Raw genomic sequence first — 25,109 nt, forward strand, 5'->3', positions numbered from 1 at the left:
GTGACGTGCGGTGAGGTTCATGGCTGGTGAGACACTGACTTCATCACAGTCAGATTTACAAACATCTGAACCCTAAAGAGTATCTTATTCACCATTTGATTGGCAGCAGTTAACGGGTTATGTTTAAAAGCTCATACCAGCATTCTTTACACATACAAATTGTGGCACACAAAAAAGCACATTTAATAAAAAAAAACATAATTACGGTCTTACCTTTACTTATAAATGAAGTCCATGCGCCGCTCCTTCTGAACAAAAGCATCGATAACTTGTTTATAGAAGTCTTCCTTATCTTTCGTCAGTTTTAAAAGTCTCGATGGAGATCACTGTCTGAAGCAAACCTTTTAGCTCCGGCGTTGGTCTTCCTTTAATTATTACCTCCTGCTTCGATTGAAAGTCGAGTTTAGAAAACTGTTTCATTTTAGATATGTAATCCTCCATTTTAAAAGTCCAGGGAGAGGAAAAAATAAACGATCGCTGCCGCTGCACTTGACTTACTAACTGTAGCTTGTTGTCACTTATTCTGCAGCCGAGTAATCGCAAGAATGATCCCCGGGATCACTAGCGCCCTCTACCGCCATGAGGCGGGAGAACAGGTTCCTTACAGTGCGTCTTCGCAGCCGTTTTATGATTGCTCAGCACAAGAAATACGTTACACACATACAGTTGTTGACAACATACACTGTACATCAGTGGTCCCCAACCACTGGGCCGTGGCCCGATTGGTACCGGGCCGCAGAATAATTTTTTATAAAAAATTAAAAAAAAGAAACATTTTTTTTTTTTTTTTTTTAATTAAATCAACATAAAAAACACAATATACACTTACAAATAGTGCACCAACCACAAAAAACTCCCCTTTTCATGTCAAAAACGTCCCTTTTTCATGACAAAGAAGAAAAAAAAAAAAAAGGAAAACCCCCCCCCCCGGGCCGCGGGACAAATTATTAAGCGTTGACCGGTCCGCGGATACAAAAAGTTTGGGGACCACTGCTGTACATTATATATCTCAGCTAACTAAACTATGGAAATGTATAATATAATTCATATAGCAATCCGGTCTCATTGCACTGCAGCCAGCAGTTAGCCGAGTCATTGCGCAATCAAAGGGGAGGCTCAACTGGCTGCTGACTCACTGCAAGTCTGAAAATGTGAAAATTCAGCGATTTTGAATAAAAATAATCTATAACTGGTGAAGTTAAATGGAAAATAACTTTATAGTATAATCACAGGATACATATAACAATTAAATTTTTTTTTTCTTTTTACATTTTTTTTCTTTCCATGATGGCACGTGAGGCACTTCCTCACCTGCCTCCCCTGACTGCACGTCACTGATCAACTATATGATTTGCTTGAGAAGCTTGACAGGACACAAAAAAATAATAATATTATTCTTCTTTTTTTTTTGGCTCTTTGTTGTTAAGGCGGGCGCCTTAACAACAAAGCGCTGCGGGAATCCCTGCACACCGTTGTCTCTAATAGACATTTAATACAACAATTTTTTTGGACCGTGGTCATTGACCTATCTGACTAGTTAATGGAAAATAATAAATATAATGTAGCTTTAATAAATTGATTAAATTGATATGTTTACTAGTTAATGTCAAACTGTCACCCTTCAACTTGCACACACACAAAAACGAGAGACTCACACATGCAAGACCTTCTGACAAGTCACTGCTTCACAAACATTTGTACTACACACAATTGTCAACATCACAAATAACATCAGGACGGTTATAATAACTTGATGCATCCACCCAGGAGAAAGACACTGTTGCAGCTTGTATACATACAGAGGGTACATCAACTCTGTTCCTTCCTTCCACAGGTGCGAAGTGTGAGATGGACGTGGATGAGTGCGATTCCACTCCATGTTTGAATGGAGGCCAGTGTAAGGATGGGATGGGAGAATTCCAGTGTGAGTGCAAGCCCGGATATTTAGGTAAAGGATTGAATTAAAAGTTTTTTCCTCTTATCTTCTTGTCACTTAAAGGGGAACATTATCACCAGACCTATGTAAGCGTCAATATATACCTTGATGTTGCAGAAAAAATACCATATATTTTTTTAACCGATTTCCGAACTCTAAATGGGTGAATTTTGGCGAATTAAACGCCTTTCTATTTATCGCTCTACGAGCGATGACGTCAGAACGTAACGTCACCTAGGTAATAAAGCCGCCATTTTCTGAAACACATTACAAACACCGCGTCTCAGCTCTGTTATTTTTCGTTTTTTCGACTATTTTCTGGAACCTTGGAGACATCATGCCTCGTCGGTGTGTTGTCGGAGGGTGTAACAACACTAACAGGGAGGGATTCAAGTTGCACCACTGGCCTAAAGATGCGAAAGTGGCAAGAAATTGGACGAAATTTGTTCAAAATACGAGAGTGTGGGGAAAGCCGACGAAATGGTCAGTCGTTTGTTCCACACACTTTACCGACGAAAGCTATGCTACTACAGAGATGGCAAGATTGTGTGGATATCCTGCGACACTCAAAGCAGATGCATTTCCAACAATAAAGTCCAAGAAATCTGCCGCCAAACCCCCATTGAATGTGCCGGAGTTTCTGCACATTTTACCGGCGGTGCTAAGGCAGACATGGCACAGAGATGTATGGATAACCTGCAGATGCATTTCCAACGATAAAGTCAACTAAATCACAAAGGTCAGTTTTGTTGATGTTGACTTACCTGTATGTGCTAATCAGACATATTTGGTCGCGGCATGACTGCCAGCTAATCGATGCTAACATGCTATTTAGGCTAGCTGTATGTACATTTAAAACTATATTTACATCCAGCGTTTCCCTCCACCCACGCTTAAGCCGCTGAAATCCGAGTCTGAATCCGAGCTAATGTTGCTATATCTTGCTGTGCTATCCGTATTGGCATCACTGGATGACGTCACAGGAAAATGGACGATGGCTTCCCAGATAGCGAAAATCAGGCACTTTAAAGCTTTTTTTAGGGATATTCCGGGATGGGTAAAATTTAGAAAAAAACTTCAAACAATAAAATAAGCCACTGGGAACTGTTTTTTATTGGTTTTAACCCTTCTGAAATTGTGATAACGTTCCCCTTTAATAATTTCCCCCTGTTGTTTCAGGCTCTCTGTGCGAGGCAGAAGTGAACGAATGTCTTTCGTCCCCCTGCCTAAACGAAGGTGTGTGTGTGGACGAGGTCAATAAATTCACGTGCAGTTGTCATGGTGGCTTCACAGGTGAGACAGCAGGCAATTATATCATGATGTGTTCTGAATAAATGTATGTTTTACATATTTGTCGTGCTCCCAGGACCTCGTTGCGAACTGGAAATAAATGAATGTATATCCAATCCCTGTGAGAACGGCGGCGCATGTGAGGACCTGATGGGCAGTTATGCTTGCAACTGTGCCGTTGGCTTCTCCGGGGAACGCTGCGAGGTGGATGTGGATGAATGTTACAGCACACCATGTCTTAACGGCGGCTCGTGCCTGGACGCTGTCAACGATTTCAGGTGATTAGTCATTTTACACGACTGTAAACAACCTTTATGGCGCCTTCTAGGGACGGTGTGGCGCAGTGGGAGAGCGGCCGTGCGCAACCCGAGGGTCACTGGTTCAAATCCCACCTAGAACCAACCTCGTCACGTCCGTTGTGTCCTGAGCAAGACACTTCACCCTTGCTCCTGATGGGTGCTGGTTGGCGCCTTGCATGGCAGCTTCCTCCATCAGTGTGTGAATGTGTGTGTGAATGGGTAAATGTGGAAGTTGTGTCAAAGCGCTTTGAGTACCTTGAAGGTAGAAAAGCGCTATACAAGTACAACCCATTTATCATTTATTTATCATTCTATGGTTTTCATTCAAAATGCCATAGAAGTCACACAAACATATATGCACTTTAACATAAATGTCCTCAAAGTTTTAAATTCATTAGACAAACAGTCATTGGCGTTGACTTATTACCTAATACATACTTGCCAACCTTGAAACCTCCGATTTCGGCGGGTGGTGGGTGGTTGGGGGCGGGGGACGTGGTTGGGGGCGTGGTTATTTACAGCTGTTGTGTGCGCAAGTTGTGCACTGCACTTTCTAAAGTAATTGTTATTGTCACATATGCATGATTGATTGATTGATTGATTGATTGATTGAAGCTTTTATTAGTAGATTGCACAGTACAGTACATATTCCGTACAGTTGACCACTAAATGGTAACACCGCAATACGTTTTTTTAACTTGTTTAAGTCTTGGTACAAATATATACTATCAGCATAATACAGTCATCACACAAGTTAATCATCATAGTATATACATTGAATTATTTACAATCCGGGGGTGGGATGAGGAGCTTTGGTTTATATCAGTACTTCAGTCATCAACAATTGCATCAACATAGAAATGGACATTGAAACAGTGTAGGTGTGACTTAGTAGGATATGTACAGCCAGCAGAGAACATAGTGAGTTCAGATAGCATAAGAACAAGTATATACATTAGCAATACATTCGATTATTTGGATTAGGTTATTTACAATCCGGGGAGATGGAATGTGAATGTAGGAGGATAAAGGGTTGAAGTTGCCCGGAAATGTTGTGCTGGTTCATGTACAGTAGATGGCAGTATTGTCCTGTTTAAGAGTGTCACATCCTGTTTACGGCAGACAAACTGCCTTACGGTAGAGTGGTAGACGTAAACGTGACTGCTGTTGTTGTGTGTTGTTACTGCGCTGAGAGGATGTTAATGAAATTGCCTAACAATAAACCCACATAAGAAAGCAAGAACTCGCCCTCGATCATTCTACAGTTATAACGTCATTGGGCAGACACACTCTTAGACACGTCACTCAGGTCCTCATGGAGCTGGAGGGGGCAAGGCCTCCAGCTCCACCTGAATTTCGGGAGATTTTCAGGAGAAAATTTGTTCCGGGAGGTTTTCGGGAGAGGTGCTGAATTCCGGGAGTGTCCCGGAAAATCCGGGAGGGTTGGCAAGTATGGCCTAATATCAGTGGCAGGCCGTGCGTTTCCCACCTAGGCCTTCAGTGATGTCTGACTTCAATGATTACCTCTCAAAATACCATCATTGATGTCACCACTTGTCCATTGCTGGAGAAATACAATACAGGAACACATTTACGCCTACTGGGCATTGAATCTCCTCACAAGTCTACATTTTCTGGCGCATTTAAAACTCATTTAAAAGGCATCAGCAATTAAAACATATATTATGTGGTACTGTCAAAATTAAAATTGCAAAAAACATAATACAAGTGAAAACATCATATATTCGAACTCACAATTTGTAGCACCTATTCGACGCCGTATTAGCCAGTGGTACCACTTGTAGTTGATTCCCCATTTCATCACCAGAACAGCTGAACTAGCTTCACAAGATGTGGTTTCTCTTTAAATATCCTTCTTGAAAATGGCCTAGTAAATACATATGTGCCACCAAATCAACATGTTGTTCTCCTTCTCTGCCATCCCGGTATGGCTACACTTCCTGCTTCCTGCTAAATTTGAAACTTGTGAATGGACACTCACTTTGGAATGACAAGTGAGCATCCAATCACAGTCTTGTTAACATCAGGCAACCCACATGTAAATATTACATATATATGTTTTATTTTATATCGCTATATTTAGTCTATTTATACCTGCATTGTCCTTTCCATCCTTCAACTTTTCATCATTGTAACTGAGCTAATGTGTGGAACAATTTCCCTTGTGGATCATTAAAGTTTGTCTAAGTGTAAGTCTAAGTTTGTGACATTTGTATTTATGTTTATAAATAAACCCAGTGGACATACTGTTGTGAAGGCTCGAGTCATGCACTTTCAGAAATGATCCAACCCAAGTTTGACAGCCTGGAGAATCACTGATAACCCATCTAAAATAATCTCAGCACGCTGTGGCTGTAAAGCAGGATTGGTAGAATGCTGTTCTCTGGTCACTTGTCTTTTATTTTATGTGGATTTTATGTGGCTTGGGCTTGGGCAGGAGGGTGGCGGCTCCTCCAACCACCTTCAGCGTGACCGACCAGGCCTTTAGATCCCTGTCCCAAAGTTACGGATCTGAATTTCCGACTTCCCTTACCTGCTTTCTTCTTACATGCCAGAGGCTGTTCACCTCGTAGACTTGCTGGAGACATGGGTATACAGCAGTGGCGATTGCTTTAACACTGCAAGCTTCCCCTAAAATATTTTTTAAAAAGTGGTGAAATATGTGCTTTTGTGGTAACAACCATCCATCCATCCATTTCCTACCGCTTATTCCCTTCTGGGGTCGCAAGGGGTGCTGGTGCCTATCTTTTGTGGTAACATTTCATTGACTAAATATACATTAGAGGTCACTCAACTCTTTATCATATTCAGCGTCCATTGCCTTCAGAGGGAAGCTTAGAGTGGGTTGTTCCACTGTATCCAAACTAAACATCTCTCTGTCCATCCATCCATTTCTACTGCTTGTCCCTTTCGGGGATACGGCCCCCCGTATGGAACCTATGGAACCGCTGCACTCGGGCGGAAGGCAGGGTACACCTAGACAAGTCACCGCCTCATCGCAGGGCCAACACAGATAGACAATCAATTGGATGGATGCTCGATTTTGTCCCACCCACGAATGCCGAGCGTCGCTAGAAGTGAATGACACGTGGGCTCGGCCTCGGCTGGCCTAGTCGCTGGGCTTTTGCATGATGATTGGATGATCTGTTTAAGGCTGAATCCCTTTTTGAAATATAAACCGCAGGCACATATATATTGGCAAGCTGGGGGAACCCTGATGTGTTGCGATCCGCTACTCGGATCACCACATATTATTGTTTATACTTCCAGTTTTTGCATCACTCCGTCGTTCTACCTCTTTATTTTCTGTTTAGTCTGTCACCATGGTTTCAGATTGTTTTCACCTGCTACTCACGGTCCTTGCACACCTGTTGTACTAATCATCTTCCTTATTTAAGCTCGCCCCTTCTGTTAGTTCAGCCTGGGTTCCTAATTTGCCTTTGTGCATCAGCGACGACCATTCGTATGTATATTCTCTCTAGCTTTTCACGCTAAGCTTGTACTTCTATTTCCAACTCTCATGCTGATGATTTGTTTTTCTCTTTTGTGTGCCTTCGTGCCAATTCTAGTTTTCTGTTTGCTATTCCTAGCTTTTATGCTAGCGTCTTTTGTTTGTTTATCTATTAGCTCCAGTATTTTTGTTCTTTAGCTCCCTTTGTTACTTTAAAAAATTCATCATACCTTACCTCACGCTGTGTTCATTGTCGACACATCCCTGGAAGATCGAACCCGGCAACAATATGCCACGTAGTCGTTTCATGATGTATGCTAACAAGTCTTCTAAATCATTTTGACCACAACATAGAGTGGTAATCCCATATTATGGGATGGTCTAATTAGTTACAATTGTTATTTCTCCTTTAAATTCACATGATGTATATGTCTGTCATAGATGTCACTGTCCGGAGGGCTACCGGGGTCAACTTTGCGAGGTGGATGTGGATGAGTGTGACCCCAACCCCTGTGTGAACGGGGCCAGCTGCATGGATGGTGTGGGGTCCTACACATGCCGCTGCCTCCCTGGGTTTAACGGAACCAGGTGTGAGACAGGTACAATAGGACAGATAACCCATCACCATGGCAGCCAAAGCTTGATAATGGGTTGCCATCAGACTGTACTTCATAATCATCTGTTTATTTTTGTTTTACCAGAGATGTCTTCTGCCTTCAATTTGGACTTTGAGGTGTCAGGTATCCATGGTTACGTATTGATGGACGGAGTGATGCCGACGCTCACGGAGATCACGTGCACCTTCTGGATGAGATCTTCAGACGGCACCAATTATGGCACGCCCATCTCCTACGCTGTGGAGGGCAGCGACAATGCGTTTCTTCTCATAGACTACAATGGGTCAGTCATGTGCACAAATTTTATAGTAATGGCAATACAGAGGGCCTTTTCCCCCCAAAGACCTTCTGTGACCTAGGGTGTATTCCCCATGTTTTTAAACCATATGGCAGAATGTAAATATAACATTAACATCATAACAAAAAAGAAACTTACATAAAACTGAAAAATAGAAATCTCATCACGCTAATCTCAATCTGATACACATATGACCCCCATGGTTTTAACCATTATTTTGCAGTCTAGTACAGTCAGTACCAAGTCTGCAAAAATACTATTATGCAATCAAACTCTAACAGTAATCAAATGGAATAATGGGAAATGTGAACCAAAATGGATACATATGGAAAAGACTGTGACAAGTATGTCATTGGGGACATTACTTTATTTCAGAAAAGTCCAAGTGGAAGTAATATCATGTACATAGTTTTTTTATTGTAAATACACTTACAACCTATTAAAAACGTGCATTAGGATGCTGATTGACTGTGGTATTGGATTTCTTAAAGAAATAAGAAATAATTCTGACATATTTACAAATTCATCATACCCAGCCTTGGCTGAATGGACTGATAAAGGGCTAATAACATATGATCAGATGATGACCCAAAAAACTGTACAATCATTCGAAACGATAACTTCTGATGATATTTATTTTTTATTTTTCGAAATGTCTCCAGGCAAGAAGCTGCTTAACAAAATATATTACAAATATAATCGATAACAGTTTAATACAGTATTTATCAAAATAAAGGAAAGGTAAAATCGCATAAATGTATAACATATTACAAAATTAGTTGGTCCTGGACTGTAGTGTCCAAGAAATATGGGAAAAATAATTGAAAATGAAAATTGCAGAAAATGAATGCGAAGATGGAATAAAATAAATCTTTAGAACAATTTACTCTAAGTATTGGCAGGACTTTGCATGTTGTAGGGGCAACATGGCTCATGTGGTAGAGTGGTGTTGGATACTGAACCCTCAGTTGCTCCCCATACTGAGTCATTACCTGTAGGTGTATTTGATATTAGTGTTTTGAGTACCTATACAGGCAAAATCCATTTAAGCATCTATGACATACTTTATTGTAGTGGGAAGTATGGCACTTCAGCAGGAACTGGCTGCTGGAGGGGATGCGGTGAACCCATTTAAAACCAAAAATATGTTTGCAGTGTTGTTAGGGGAAAAGAAAATATGATGAAATAATTATTATGTTTTAAAGGAAATGTACAAACAGAAATATGATTGACATTAATATAAAGCACAAACTAAAATCAGCACATATACATCTATTTAACATATTTAGAACCACTACAATAAAACAAATGACAAAGACTTGGAAAGAGACTGCAGCACCTAATATAAAATCCTGGACAGCCCTGACACAAATAACAGAAATGGAAAAAGTAACATTTAGTAATAAAGATACAGTGGACATATTAAAAAGTTCTTTTCAAAAGATTTCTATAATACAATAATAATAAAGATTAAAGTATTAAAAATATAATGTAGGTCAATATTATATGAATGTAAAAAGTATAGGTAAGCATGCCATCTCTACTAAAATGATAAAATAATGAGTATGATATGCTGCACAATTGGAATTAGTGTGATGTTCTATCGGTATGTATGCATAAGAGTATGCAGAGATCGAGGGTTATTTTTAATTATAGTTCTCCTTTTTGTTCATTTAACTTTTTATTAGATTTTGACTTGTTTTCCAATATATGACATTCACTGTAAATATTGTTTATTTCTTAAAAAAACAATCAATTAATCAATCAATGTTTATTTATATAGCCCTAAATCACAAGTGTCTCAAAGGGCTGCACAAGCCACAACGACATCATCGGTTCAGATCCCACATAAGGGCAAGGAAAAACTCACAACCCAGTGGGATGTCAATGTGTATGACTATGAGAAACCTTCGAGAGGACCGTAGATGTGGGTGACCCCGGACGTCGAGTGGGTCTAGCATAATATATTGAAAGTCCAGTCCGTAGTGGATCTAACATAATAGTGAGAGTCCAGTCCATAGTGGGGCCAGCAGGAGACCATCCTGAGCAGAGACGGGTCAGCAACGCAGAGATGTCCCCAACCGATGCACAGGCGAGCGGTCCACCCCGTGTCCCAACTCTGGACAGCCAGCACTTCATCCATGGCCACCGAACCTGTGTCCCCCCTTCCTCAAGGGAGAGGGGTGCAGAGTAGAAAAGAAAAGAAACGGCAGATCAACTGGTCTAAAAAGGGGGTCTATTTAAAGGCTGGAGTATAGAAAAAAGAAAAACAATGTTAAAGAACAAGACGTATAATTGTGTGAAACCAATGCAATAAAGTGTAACGGAGACCAGCCAGTGTGTACATTGGTAAACCTCACTCCCATAGCAGTGCTGGCTATCGGGTCGATACCTCGGGCTTTTAGCTTATTAGCTAGCACGCTCGTCTCTCGTGCCGGCAAACCACGTCCCGGTCTCGTGCCAAATAGAAATCAGGGACTGAGCCACGTGGGTTGAAAAAAGTCTACCGTCTAGCATCTTCCCCTTGTTGTGTATCTGCAGATGGGTGTTGTATGTCAACGGCAAGGAGCGGATTACCGATTGCCCTGCAGTGAACACGGGCAGCTGGTACCACATCGGGGTGTCCTGGAGAAGCTGGGATGGAGACTGGAGGATCTACATCAACGGGAAGCCCTCAGATGGAGGCAAAGGCCTGTCGGTTGGCACCAGTATCCCAGGTGTAGTGCTATCGAAGCAGACCAAAATATTGTGGGGTTCTGCTATGGTTGTTAATAGCTTTATTCGCATCCTGTAGGTGGAGGAGCTCTGGTGTTGGGTCAGGACCAGGACCAGAGGGGTGAGGGCTTTAACCCTGTTGAATCCTTCGTTGGCTCCATCAGCCAGCTCAACATCTGGGATCGGGTCCTTACAACCCAGCAAGTAAATTCAATAAAATTGAAGAATTTCTACAAGTGCACATTTAGTAGTTTATTTTCTTTTGATTTGTAGATCAAGGTGCTTGCGAGCAGCTGCCCAGATTCCCATGTTACCCACAGAGGAAATGTTCTGGCCTGGCCAGACTTTCTCAGTGGAGTGGTGGGCCGGATTAAAGTCAACCTCAGTAGCATTTTCTGTGCTGGTCAGTGTGTCATCACTGTAATCTCAGTCATTTTGAATATAATATGAATCAACATAAGAGTGCCATTGTTTGATTTCAGACTGCCCCCAGCTGGAAAATGTTGTGCCTCACCTCCACTCCTCCAACGTGGAGGTGAGCCCAGGCGCACAAGTCCAGCTCTCCTGTGACCCCGGCTACTACCTGGTGGGGGAGCCAGTGCTACATTGTCAAAATAAAGGAGAGTGGAGCCACCCTCTTCCCAGCTGTGAACGTAAAAAACCTATACTCATCTATGAATACTACAGTGCAAAAATTAGTTGAAATGTGTTATTTAATTAAACTGATAAATACACAGATTGATCATTTGAATATATTGTGCATCCATTATATACAAACCCCGTTTCCATATGAGTTGGGAAATTGTGTTAGATGTAAATATAAACGGAATACAATGATTTGCTAATCCTTTTCAACCCATATTCAATTGAATGCACTACAAAGACAATATATTTGATGTTCAAAATCATAAACCTTTTTTTTTTTGCAAATAATAAATAACTTACAATTTCATGGCTGCAACACGTGCCAAAGTAGTTGGGAAAGGGCATGTTCACCACTGTGTTACATCACCTTTTCTTTAAACAACACTCAATAAATGTTTGGGAACTGAGGAAACTAATTGTTGAAGCTTAGAAAGTGGAATTCTTTCCTATTGTTGTTTTATGTAGAGCTTCAGTTGTTCAACAGTCCGGGGTCTCCGCTATCGTATTTTACGCTTCATAATGCGCCACACATTTTCGATTGGAGACAGGTCTGGACTGCAGGCGGGCCAGGAAAGAACCCGCACTCTTTTACGACGAAGCCACGCTGTTGTAACACGTGGCTTGGCATTGTCTTGATGAAATATGCAGGGGCGTCCTTGATAACGTTGCTTGGATGACAACATATGTTGCTCCAAAACCTATATGGATCTTTCAGCATTAATGGTGACTTCACAGATGTGTAAGTTACCCATGCCTTGGGCACTTATACACCCCCATACCATCACAGATGCTGGTTTTTGAAACTTGCGCCTATAACAACCCAAATGTTTTTTTTCCTCTTTGTTCTGGAAGACACCACGTCCTCTGTTTCCAGATTAAATTTGAAATGTGGACTCGTCAGACCAAAGAACATTTTTCCACTTTGCATCAGTCCATCTCAGATGAGCTCGGGCCCAGCGAAGCAGGCGGCGTTTCAGGGTGTTGTTGATAAATGGGTTTTCCTTTCCATAGTAGAGTTTTACAAATGTAGCGACCAACTGTAGTTACGACAGTGGTTTTATGAAGTGTTCCTGAGCCCATGTGGTGATGTCCTTTACACACTGATGTCGTTTTATGATGCAGTACCGCCTGAGGGATCAAATGTCCGTAATACCATCGCTTACGTGCAGTGATTTCTCCAGATTCTCTGAACCTTTTGATGATTTTACGGACCGTAGATGGTAAAATCCCTAAATTCCTTGTAATAGCTCGTTGAGAAATGTTGTTCTAAAACTGTTCGACAATTTGCTTACAAATTGGTGACCCACACCCCATCCTTGTTTGTGTATTACTTAGCATTTCATGGAAGCTGTTTTTAAACCCAATCATCAATCAATCAATCAATCAATGTTTACTTATATAGCCCTAAATCACTAGTGTCTCAAAGGGCTACACAAACCACTACGACATCCTCGGTAGGCCCACATAAGGGCAAGGAAAACTCACACCCAGTGGGATGTCGGTGACAATGATGACTATGAGAACCTTGGAGAGGACGAAAGCAATGGATGTCGAGCGGGTCTAACATGATACTGTGAAAGTTCAATTCATAATGGATCCAACACAGCAGCGAGAGTCCCGTTCACAGCGGAGCCAGCAGGAAACCATCCCAAGCGGAGGCGGATCAGCAGTGCAGAGATGTCCCCAGCCGATACACAGGCAAGCAGTACATGACCACCGGATCGGACCGGACCCCCTCCACAAGGGAGAGTGGGACATAGGAGAACCCAACTGTTCCAATCAGCCTGCACACCTTTGGGATGTTCCATATAAGTGTCTGATGAGCATTCCACAACTTTATCAGTATTTATTGCCACTTTGCCCAACTTCTTTGTCACGTGTTGCTGGCATCAAATTCTAAAGTTAATGATTATTTGCAAAAAAAAAATGTTTATGAGTTTGAACATCAAATATGTTGTCTTTGTAGCATATTCAACTGAATATGGGTTGAAAATTATTTGGAAATCATAGCATTCTGTTTTATATTTACATTTAACACAATTTCCCAGCTTATATAGAAACAGGGTTTGTAATTGTTTTTCCTCTGTATCTTCTTGTTTGAGACAGGTGTTTCCTGCGGGTCTCCTCGACCTCTGGAGAATGGTGTGTTTGATGGCATGGACTTTTATGCCGGTGGTTCGGTCACCTACCAGTGTAACGTTGGCTTTTACCTGCTGGGGGACGCCAAGATGCACTGCGCCAATAGCGGCAAGTGGGGAGCCAATCCACCGGCCTGTCTTGGTACTTGGTGTTGTATTATATTATAAAGGCAAAGGCACATAAACCTTTTATTCATTGTTTGTGTATGCATTTGAGATGTGGACGAGTGTGCCCTGGGATCGGACTGTGACCGCCACGCAAGTTGTCGGAACACTGACGGCTCATACACCTGCACCTGCATCCATCCATACAGTGGAGATGGCAAGAACTGTACGGGTAAATGAAAGATGCCACAAACAAGCATATATTCCTATTCAAAATGAAGCTGTGAAAAAATAAATGTTGTTTGTGTGCGTATGTGACCAGAGCCGGTCAAGTGTGACAACCCCGGGTCTCCTGACTTTGGCCGCAGAGATGGAAACAGCTTCCTAATGGGCAGCAAAGTGGTCTTCAGCTGCGACAATGGCTATGAGCTGATTGGCTCATCCTACCTCCATTGCCTGGAGACAGGAAGCTGGGACGGTCCTATCCCCTACTGCAAAGGTGATTAACAGAACTTGAGTGTTCCAAAATACGAAAAACATTAATAAACACCTCTTTGTGTTGCGCCACAGCACTCTCTTGTCCCACGCCATCCGTTCCAGAGAATTCCATCATGAAAGGTAGCAACTTTACCTTCGGTAGCAGGGTGACTTTCAGGTAAGCGATGTTGTTTCAATGCCACAACTACCCCAAGCTTGTTAGTTAATAGCCTTGACATCATTTGTAACAATGCTGAAATGTATGTCTCAACCTTTTTTTGCAGCTGCATAAAAGGTTTCCTTCCTCAAATCCCATATGAGTTCCAGTGTCTTTCCAGTCTGAAGTGGAATGGGTCGCCACCTGTCTGCCACCCAGTGTCCTGCGGGGGGCCGCCTTTTGTTCACAACGCCCATTACACCCTCACCTCCAACACATACCGGTCAGCTGTATCATACTCCTGTGCTGAAGGGTACAGGTAGGTGTATGATTCAGTGTCTTTTACTGAAGGTCCCTTATTTGAGTATTTTTCAACAATTCACAATAGTGTATTGCATGTTTGTTTTCCAAAAAACAACTTTGAGGAATTTAGACAGTTAAAAAATGCTTTTAGTTAAAAAACCCTATAAGGGACTCACCGTTTTGTGTTTCAGAGGTCCAGGCTTGATTTCAAGATGTGTAACAAAGCCTGCTTATTTTTTTACAAAGTGGTCCATAAAAATACATTTTTGTCTTTATAGCTCCTGGGCTCTGGAGAAACTGTTAAAAAAATATTTAAAAGTCACATTTGCACAATTAGGGACCCATGCTTGGGCTGATTCTTGGTAAATCAGACGATAAATATGAAGGAACTCGATAACTTTATATTACCATGTCTGTGAGTATTTGTTTTCTTTGTCTCGCGCTTTTCAAACCACTCTGTGTTTTTCTCTGTACACCTTAGCGTGTTTGTTCAATAGCAAAAAGAAATGAACAAAGTAAATCCTCTTGTCATTCATTCACAATCTTTATCATGGCGGGCAAATGCGAGACCGCTCGCTTGCACACACAAAATGCATGGACAGAGAGTCTCGTTAATTGCAACTCGCTCGTGAGAAGAACCGCAAAGTAACAGAAATTAGGAGAAAAAAAATTATTACCAAACCAAATATACAAACCCCGTTTCCATATGAGTTGGGAAATTGTGTTAGATGTACTGTAAATATAAACGGAATACAATCATTTGTAAATCCTTTTCAACCAATAATAAATTGAATGCACTACAAAGACAAGATATTTGATGTACAAACTCAAAAAATGTTTTCTTTTTTTTGGCAAATAATAATTAACTTGGAATTTCATGGCTGCAACACATCCGAAAGTAGTTGGGAAAGGGCATGTTCACCACTGTGTTACATCACCTTTTCTTTTAACAAACTCAATAAACATTTGGGAACTGAGGAAACTAATTGTTGAAGCTTTGAAAGTGGAATTCTTTCCTATTCTTGTTTTATGAAGAGCTTCAGTCGCTCAACAGCTGTCGTATTTTACACTTCATAATGTGCCACACATTTTCGATGGGAGACAGGTCTGGACTGCAGTTGGGCCAGGGAAGTATCCCCACTCTTTTTTTACAAAGCCACGCTGTTGTAACACGTGCTGAATGTGGCTTGGCATTGTCTTGCTGAAATAAGCAGGGGCGTCCTTGAAAAAGATGGCGCTTAGATGGCAGCATATGTTGTTCTAAAACCTGTATGTACCTTTCAGCATTAATGGGGCCTTCACAGATGTGTAAGTTACCCATGCCTTGGGCATTAATGCACCCCCATACCATCACAGATGCTGGCTTTTGAACTTTGCGTCTATAACAGTCTGGATGGTTCGCTTCCCCTTTGGTCCGGATGACACGGTGTCGAATATTTACAAAAACAATTTGAAATGTGGACTTGTCAGACCACAGAACACTTTTCCACTTTGCATCAGTCCATCTTAGATGATCTCAGGCCCAGAGAAGCCGGCGGCGTTTCTGCATGTTGTTGATAAATGGCTTTCGCTTGGCATAGTAGGGCTTTAACTTGCGCTTACAGATGTAGCGACAAACTGTATTTAGTGACAGTGGTTTTCTGAAGTGTTCCTGAGCCCATGTGGTGATATCCTTTAGAGATTGATGTCGGTTTTTGATACAGTGGGATCGAAGGTCACGGTCATTCAATGTTGGTTTCTGGCCATGCCGCTTACGTGGAGTGATTTCTCCAGATCCTCTGAACCTTTTGTGTATATTATGGACAGTGGATGTTGAAATCCCTAAATTTCTTGCGATAGTACTTTGAGAAACGTTTTTCTTAAACTGTTTGACTATTTGCTCACACAGTTGTGGACAAAGGGGGGTACCTTGCCCCATCCTTGTGAAAGACTGAGCATTTTTGGGAAGCTGTTTTTATACCCAATCATGGCACCCACCTGTTCCCAATTAGCCTGCACACCTGTGTGATGTTCCAAACAAGTGTTTGATGAGCATTCCTCAACTTTATCAGTATTTATTGCTACCTTTCCCAACTTCTTTGTCACGTGTTGCTGGCATCAAATTCTAAAGTTAATGATTATTTGCAAAAAAAAATGTTTATCAGTTTGAACATCAAATATGTTGTCTTTGTAGCATATTCACCGAGTGGTGTTTTATTATTGGACTTTTGTGCTCGTCACAGTTTGTCCATAACAAACACCATGTTCAAACATAAGGGTGTCCATATGTGCACTTGGCACCAGGACACCCTAGGCCGCAGTTCCATGATAGACTTTGTAGTTGTGTCATCGGATTTGCGGCCTCATGTTTTGGACACTCGGGTGAAGAGAGGGGCGGAGCTTTCTACCGATCACCACCTGCTGGTGAGTCAGCTGCAATGTCGGGGTAGGATGCCGGACAGACCTGGCAGCCCAAACGAATTGTGAGGGTCTGCTGTGAACGTCTGGCAGAGTCTCCTGTCAGAGAGAGTTTCAATTCCCAGCTCCGGAAGAACTTTGAACATGTCACGAGGGAGGTGCTGGACATTGAGTCCGAGTGGACCATGTTCCGCACCTCTATTGTCGAGGCGGCTGATTGGAGCTGTGGCCGCAAGGTAGTTGGTAGCTGTTGGGGCGGTAATCCTAGAACCCGTTGGTGGACACCAGCAGTGAGGGATGCCGTCAAGCTGAAGAAGGAGTCCTATCGGGTTCTTTTGGCTCATAGGACTCCGAAGGCAGAGGACAGGTATCAACAGGCCAAGCGGTGTGCAGCTTCAGCGGTCGCGAAGGCAAAAACTCGGACATGGCAGGAGTTCGGGGAAGCCATGGAAAACGACTTCCGGACGGCTTCGAAGCGATTCTCCACTACAATCCGCCGCCTCAGGAATGGGAAGCAGTGCAGTGTCACGTTGGGAAGACTATGTCTACCGGCTGGCTTGGGAACGCCTCGGGATCCCCCGGGAAGAGCTTGACGAAGTGGCTGGGGAGAGGAAAGTCTGGGCTTCCCTGCTTAGGCTGCTGCCCCCGCTACCCGACCTCGAATAAGCGGAAGAAGATGGATGGATGGATGGATGTAGCATATTCAATTGAATATGGGTTGAAAATGATTTGCAAATTATTATATTCCGTTTATATTTACATCCAATACAATTTCCTAACTCATATGGAAACGGGGTTTGTAGTAAAATGTATGGGAATATTCCGGCTTCAAACCGAATGAGAAAGATGAGCATATCAACACAGACGAACAAGCAAATATGCTGAATTTGTTGGAAAGTGATGGCAACAAAACAAAATAACAAAACAAACCACCTGACCATCTGGGGAAAATGCACTTTAAGATGTTTGATATTTATTGAAGTAAAAGTTTTGCTAACAGTGATCTAGAATCCATTCTATTTTTATGTATGTTTGCTTATTTAGGATAATTACACCTTATTAACCTTCCAATTACAATGCTAAAAAATACTAATAAGAAATCAAACCTTAATGTGTTTGAAATGTATACTTGCATTATTATTATTATTGTATATGATGATTACATAAGTGCTTAATTTGGTCTCAAAATAATGCTGACGATAATATGGTGTATTGGTAATAATGTGGGGCAGCACAGTGGTACAGGCGTTAGTGCATGTGCCTCACAATACGAAGGTCCTGCATTCGATCCTTGGGTTCAGGGTCTGTATTTTGTTATATGTTTTGATGGCATTACTCTACTTTTTAATTGCAAATATTTTATTTGTGCAAAGACCACAGGGTACAATGGAAGTGGTTTGTGAAGATACAGGGGAGTGGAGCAGGCCCTTCCCCCGCTGTGTGGACATCCTTTGTGGTGACCCCCCTCCCCTGAGAGATGCTGTAATTGTGGGAGAGAACTACGAACTGGGGGATAAGGTGAACTATGTCTGCAAAGAAGGGTAAATAAGTCTCTCAATACTGCACCATTCGAACATGGTAACAGCATTATTCAAAAATAAATTCTCCTTGACAGCTACACTCTGATTGGCTCCGAGACCAGAGAATGTCTCGCAAACGGCCAATGGAGTGACAACTCTGCTCAGTGCGTGCCCCGGTCCTGTGGACCCCCGCCTGCCATTGACCACGCCGAGCCATATGAGAGCCACCAGCTGTTCGGAGACACGGCAAACTATTACTGCACTGACGGCTACACTGCAGGCAACAACTCCAAGATGATGTGTAACGCCCACGGGGTCTGGGCGCCCCCGGATGGAATGGAGGCCCCGCGCTGCATCGCAAATTTCTGCCTCCGCCCGCCTGAGCTCCCCCATGCAATTTTAGACTCAGTGAACAAACCTAAATACCTGAGCGAATCTGAGGTCAGCTACAAATGCGAAGAAGGCTTTATGCTCAACACCACAGCGACCCTGCGCTGTCGGATGGGGGGGGAGTGGGAGCCTTCACCATACGGTATCAGCTGCGTACCGGTCAGATGCTCCAAGCCAGCCAGAATTGATTGGGGCTACGTGAGCGGAACCAACTACAGTTTTGGTGCAGTTGTGGCGTACAGCTGCGATAAGGGATTCCTGATCCGAGGGGAGAAGAGGCGGACCTGCAAAGCCAATGGAGAGTGGGGCGGAGCTTTGCCTAGCTGCGTACCTGTGACCTGCTCTTCTCCACCTTCGCTCAAGAACGGCTACATACAGGTTAGCCACACGCATATTACTTTGCTGTATTATAATTAACGTGTTAACTTTTATCTTATTTTTCCCCAAAAGGTCAGAGGTCGATTCACCTTCAACAGCAAGGTGATATATTCCTGCAACGCTGGCTACAGATTGCTTGGTAGTGTAGAACGAGTTTGCCAAGCCAACCGCCAGTGGTCCGACAATGACCCTCCCATCTGTGTCCTTATGACCTGTGACCCTCCTCCCAGCATTGCACACGGACGCTACAGAGGCTCTGACTTCCAGGTGGGTCGCAAAGTGGAGTACTCCTGCGACGAGGGCTACGAGCTCGCGGGAGATGCCATCTGGACCTGTCTTAAGTACGGAAGGTGGGACAAGTCCAGGCGCCCGCGCTGTTCACCTGTTCAGTGTCCAGAGCCGCAACTGGAGGAGAACCACCTGGTTCTGAAGAGTCTAGACTCTGCATCTGGAACAGTGGAGTTATCATGTGAAGAGGGCTTCTTTCTGGAGGGGGCACAGATCCTCCGCTGCATGCCCTCCCAGGAGTGGAATGACACCTTTCCTTGGTGTAAGCAGGTGACCTGTGGACCCCCGCCGGATGTATCATTTGGTGGCCCATCTTCATCTCCTCCAACTTTTATTTTCAACTCTGTGGTGACCTACAAGTGCATGGATGGCTTCACTTTAAGAAAAGAACGTACTGTGTCCTGTTTGTCCAACGGGCAGTGGAGCATTCCATACCCAGAGTGTATTCCAGTTGAATGCCCTCAGCCTGTGGAAATTTCTAATGGCATCGTGGACGTTCAGGGTCTGATGTTCCTTAGCAAGGCGCTGTACAGCTGTAAGACTGGTTATAATTTAGTGGGGAACTCCACTGTGCTTTGCGGGGAGAAGGGACTTTGGATCGGAGGGGTACCTTCATGCCGCCCAGTTGAATGCTCACCCCCCCGACAGACTCCAAATGGAAAAGTGGTTTTCACAAAGCTTCAGTTTGGTCACAGTGCTATATATTCGTGCCACCGTGGTTACCGCCTACAAGGCCCGGAGACTCTTAAGTGCTTAGCAGGTGGGGAATGGGATGTTGAGCCTCCTGTATGTGTGCAAATATCTTGCACCCCACCCCAACCCATTGAAAATGGCTTTGTAGAAGGTCAGGATCACGGTTTCGGTGTCACCATCTTCTACAGCTGTTTCCCTGGCTTCCAGCTCGTCGGCCAAGACCACCTCACTTGCGAGGAGTTTGGATGGTCAAGTACTGTTCCCGTCTGCGTGCCCTCCGACTGCGGCCTGCCTCCTCATATAGATTTTGGCGACTATGTTCGGGTGACGAAGCAAGGAGGAAGCTTTCCTAGCGACTTGAGCTTCCTCCAGGGGGCACTAATAGAGTACCGGTGTCATGGAGGTTATGACCTCACAAGTCCCATTTGGTTGGTGTGTCAGGAAGATGGCAGCTGGAACGGGACCGCTCCATCTTGTGTGCCAGCAGAGTGTGTGACACCCCCGTATCCAGAGCATGGCCGGGTAAACGTAACAGACACCTCCATTGGCAGCACAGTCACATACACCTGTGAGGAAGGATATGAGCTCGAAGGTGATCCGGTGAGGCAGTGTTTATCAGGTCAACTGTGGACTAATGATGCACCAGTTTGTCGCCCTGTTTCCTGTGGTGACCCAGGGCCTTTAACCAATGGCACAGCACATGGCGATGCCTTCGTGTACCATGAAATCCTCCACTACAAGTGTAATCCTGGCTTTGTCATCAAAGGTAGTGATAGTATTGTTTGTCAGGCAGATGGGAAATGGAATGGAGAGAAACCTCAGTGCAAGTCAGTGTCCTGTGGTCCCCCTAAACTCCCCAGTGATATCACTTTCAAAGGCAAAGAGTATGTCTACAACCAGGAGATTGAACTCATATGCAAGCCTGGTTATATCATTAAAGGCAAGTCTGCCAGTGTTTGTCAGGCTGACGGCACCTGGAGCCATGATTCCCCTACCTGCGTACCTGCCGACTGTGAGAAGCCATCTCCAGTGTCTAATGGGCAAGTTTTGGGGTCAGAGTTTGGCTTCAACGGTAAGGTTAATTATAGATGTGATGAAGGATTCACTATGACTGGAGATTCTACACGTGTTTGTCAGTCGGATGGGCTTTGGGATAAACCAGCACCTCGCTGTGATATCATCAGTTGCGATCCACCCGAGGACATCAGCCATGGTTTCCTCAACGGCTCAAGCTTCAACTACGATGACATAGTGGAGTATGTCTGCTTTGACGGTTATGAAGTTGTTGGGGACCCTGTCCTGCGGTGCTCCGCCCAAGGGTTCTGGATAGGCACTGTCCCTCAGTGTCGACCCTGCGTCTGTGTCTCCCCCGTTTTGAAATTCGGAGTGGTGCTCGGCCGCAATCGTGCCTGCGGTGACAGAATTCACTTCCAATGTGATGACGGATACAAGCTGCTCGGCCCTGCTCAGGCTGTGTGTGAGAAGGGTGGTGTGTGGAGCCCCGGGGTGCCTGTGTGTGGCCGCGGGAGGTGCACTGTCGCCCCGCCAACAGTACCAAACACTGTACTGCAGGGCGGCAGTGCCACCTTCCCAGACACCGTAATGTACAGGTGTAGACCGGGCTACGAGCCAAGGGGGTACCCACACATCTCCTGCGGAAAGGATGGTCGATGGGGTGAGCCAAGGATCACCTGCAACCCTGTGAGCTGTGGAAAACCTCCTGCTGTTGCCAATTCTCAAGTGCAAGCAGAGGCCTTCACCTTCCCAAACACGATCACATACAGGTGAGCACTACATTCGTATTGAAATATTTGAAAAAATCATGTGTTCTAGTCTATGACCGTGCATGTTGTTCCAGATGCGAAGAAGGGTACGTGCTTGCAACACGAACGGCTACTTTGTCCTGCCTCAGTGACGGGACTTGGTCCAAGCACAGCATCCGTTGCCGCGCAGTTCCCTGCAAGCTTCCTGCTAACCATTCCATTCCTCATCTGGTCGTCACTGGACAGGAGCTCACATTTGTTGGCAGCACTATCACCCTGTCCTGTCATGCTGGATTCTACTTGCAAGGCTCTGCTCTGGCGGAGTGTCAGGTATGAAACATGCTTGATTAAATCTGGACATGATTTCTATTGGGAAAAATAAGCATTTGATCCTAAAGCAAGTACTTGTGAAAAATAGTTGTTTGCAAGCACCGACCATTCTTGTATATGGTCACCAGTGTTGCACACATCTCAAGAGGGATTTGGGTACGCTCTTCTTTACAGGTACTCTCCATTCCTGAAGGTTTTTCCCGCTGTTGCTTGGGTACAGAGACTAGCTAGACTACTTTAGGATCTTAATGAGCTTCTCCTTGAGCCACTACTGTGTTCCCTAGAAATTGTGGACAATTGAATCTTTGTTAAAGGCGTATACTTGTCAGACCAAACTGACACTATCTTTTGTGTTATTAGCTTGGTGGACACTGGGCTCCAAGCATCGCATCTGTTTCATGTGAGCTGGTGGTGTGCGAAAAGCCCCCTGTGCTCTTGCATGGTGTGACCGAAGGGAAGAGCTACAACTATGGAGACTTTGTCATGTACTCCTGCCTGCCTGGCTTTGAACTCAAGGTTAGTCTTCGTCACAACAGGAGTGGCTCATGTTTTATTTATAAACAAGAAGCTTGTCAGTATTAATCATTTGTTGAGGCTCAAGTACGTTATCTAGTTACAGTTTCAGTTTGACTACGCAAGCCTTGCAAGTTGACGTAATAACGAATAAAAATTCCAGTTTAAAAAAAGTCATGTGACTTCCCTCCAACCCCTTATCATTTGATGAGCCAAAAAAGAGAGATGATACTTCCTTGTTAGGAACACCATGATAAAAAAAACAGTGTTGAGCCACAGGACATGCAAAGCAAAATTAATAATTAAAAACAGCCATATGTATACAGTATATGCCTTTATCAAGGGCAAAACTCTGAGTTATTGTGCAGAAATATGTAGAAATAACTACAAAAGTACATTTCATTCATTAAAAGTGTTACAAAAAGATCAGTTAGAATAATACATAATGTTGGATATAGAGAACATTGAAACCCTTTATTTATTGAATCGAATATACTGAAATTCCACAACATAGTGGATTTGCAAACAGCTAAAATTATGCACAAAGCAAACTATAATCTGCTACCCAAAAATATACAACAATTCTTCTCAACAAAAGAGGAAAAATGGAATCTTAAAATTTTTTTTTATTTAAAACATTTGTATGCACGTACAACACTTAAGACCTTCAGTATATCAGTATGTGGAATGTAATTATGCAATGGATTAGGGAAAGAAATCAACCAATGTTCTAATTTAATCCACTTCAAGAAACTCTTCAAACTTGAAGTGTTTACAAAGTACAAAGAAGAACCATGATAAACATTCTGAATTTATTTCATCCATCCATTATTTTTTTAGATTACCTTACTTATCTCTCCATACGAAATATAACTTACTTCACTAATTGTTATTATTTGTATTGTTATTACCAATGGAGTATATTGTGAATACATTGAGAAGACAAAGTGAACAAAAGTTTTAGCAACTGCTATGTAAAGAAAAAGGGGTAGGATTAAATAAGCTCTGCTTCTTCCTACTTCTTTTTGAACATGTTGAATAGAGAAACTGGAAATTGTAATGTATCATGTTGTATGCATGCCTGTTCCAAATAAACACAAACTCAACTCAACTCAACTTTGAGATCTGCCAATATAAGGATTTTATCAAGTACATGTCAGCAACCTCTGGTGGAAATATAAGCAAGATGAATTAACAAGAGTGTTTATTTCGTACATTTTTGTTACAATGCACGTTCGATCTTGCACTAATTTGCTCGTCTTAAGTTATCTGTTATACTGAAATCTGAGCTATCTGACTTCGAAGAAGCACAATAATCTTTTGCATGCATGTCCGATTATTGGAGACTGGTTTACAGGTGTAAATGTGAGTGTGACTGATTGTTTGTCAGTACGTGCCCTGTGATTGTCTGGCAACCAATCCAGAGATTCAGTTGGAATAGGCTCCAGCTCACCCATGAACCTAATGAAGACAAGCAGTATAGAAGATGGATAGATTAAAATAGCATATATATTTTTTTTTTGTCACAGGGGGACTCTGTCCAGACCTGCCAGGCAGACAAAGCATGGAGTGGCAGTCAGCCAGTGTGTGTTGGTAAGTTTAAATTCCAAAGGTAAAAAAATGAATGATGTAAAAGGGGCTGTTTGCAACCTAGAAGGCACTAACTTTCCAGTGTGTTGTAAACATTACACCCCTCCTTCCGGCTTTCAGCCCGTAATGAGGTAACTATACCCTTGCGTAACACGGTACGCGCTTTAGCTTTGTGTAATATCAACTAAGGATAGAGCATTCACACATATGGTTTTCTACACCAAAATGTATCTATTTATTAAACTTCAACTTCCTCTTCTTCTTCTCCAGATTTTGGCGTGCTCTACCTTCCACATTTTTCACCAACTTTAAACTGTTCAGCCTATTCGAGAATCATGGGTTTTCCCTTGACAAATTCCAAAACTACCCAGATTTCCCAGAATCCCAGGTTTTCCGGGACATTTTTCCCATTCAAAAGGAATTGGCCAATTCAACCTTCCACAATTTCCACATTTTTCAACCGATTCAAAAAAATTCTACCTTCAACACATTTCACCATCCTGGAAATTTAAACTTTAAACATTTTCCAATTTCAAAAACATTCAGGACGTTCCCAGAACACCTTCAAAACATTCCTCTTAATCAGAACCCCCCCAAAAAGTTGTTTTTTGAACTGGAAAAATTAAATTTTTTTGCGAAATTGCAGGAATTCCGTTATACCATTTTTCAATTCAACATAGCACTACTTTAACATTTCTTGATCGATTTGAAAAATTCCAATACCAACCATTTCAACTTATTCAGACCATTCCAGTTTTTTCCTGAAATTCCCCAATTTTTGGGGAAAACCCCATT

The 25,109-nt window shown here is 42.9% G+C and overlaps 1 protein-coding gene across 2 annotated transcripts in view; it reads left to right on the forward strand.

Annotated features, from left to right (window-relative positions):
* Window positions 1-25,109, forward strand: part of svep1 (sushi, von Willebrand factor type A, EGF and pentraxin domain containing 1) — a 167,977-nt gene that overhangs the window by 112,770 nt on the left and 30,098 nt on the right. For both annotated transcript variants that reach the window (XM_061913624.1, XM_061913625.1), the window contains exons 22-41: window positions 1,835-1,948; window positions 3,116-3,229; window positions 3,303-3,504; window positions 7,439-7,596; window positions 7,699-7,897; window positions 10,454-10,629; window positions 10,707-10,831; window positions 10,901-11,030; window positions 11,110-11,280; window positions 13,379-13,552; window positions 13,628-13,747; window positions 13,838-14,014; window positions 14,086-14,170; window positions 14,277-14,468; window positions 18,223-18,390; window positions 18,465-19,137; window positions 19,210-21,902; window positions 21,977-22,211; window positions 22,572-22,727; window positions 24,254-24,317. In XM_061913624.1, the coding sequence (XP_061769608.1) occupies window positions 1,835-1,948; window positions 3,116-3,229; window positions 3,303-3,504; window positions 7,439-7,596; window positions 7,699-7,897; window positions 10,454-10,629; window positions 10,707-10,831; window positions 10,901-11,030; window positions 11,110-11,280; window positions 13,379-13,552; window positions 13,628-13,747; window positions 13,838-14,014; window positions 14,086-14,170; window positions 14,277-14,468; window positions 18,223-18,390; window positions 18,465-19,137; window positions 19,210-21,902; window positions 21,977-22,211; window positions 22,572-22,727; window positions 24,254-24,317 (6,126 nt within the window). The remainder of the gene's footprint in view (window positions 1-1,834; window positions 1,949-3,115; window positions 3,230-3,302; window positions 3,505-7,438; window positions 7,597-7,698; window positions 7,898-10,453; window positions 10,630-10,706; window positions 10,832-10,900; window positions 11,031-11,109; window positions 11,281-13,378; window positions 13,553-13,627; window positions 13,748-13,837; window positions 14,015-14,085; window positions 14,171-14,276; window positions 14,469-18,222; window positions 18,391-18,464; window positions 19,138-19,209; window positions 21,903-21,976; window positions 22,212-22,571; window positions 22,728-24,253; window positions 24,318-25,109) is intronic.

This window comes from Nerophis ophidion, linkage group LG10 (assembly GCF_033978795.1).
Source record: "Nerophis ophidion isolate RoL-2023_Sa linkage group LG10, RoL_Noph_v1.0, whole genome shotgun sequence".
NCBI classification, from domain to species: Eukaryota; Metazoa; Chordata; class Actinopteri; order Syngnathiformes; family Syngnathidae; genus Nerophis; species Nerophis ophidion.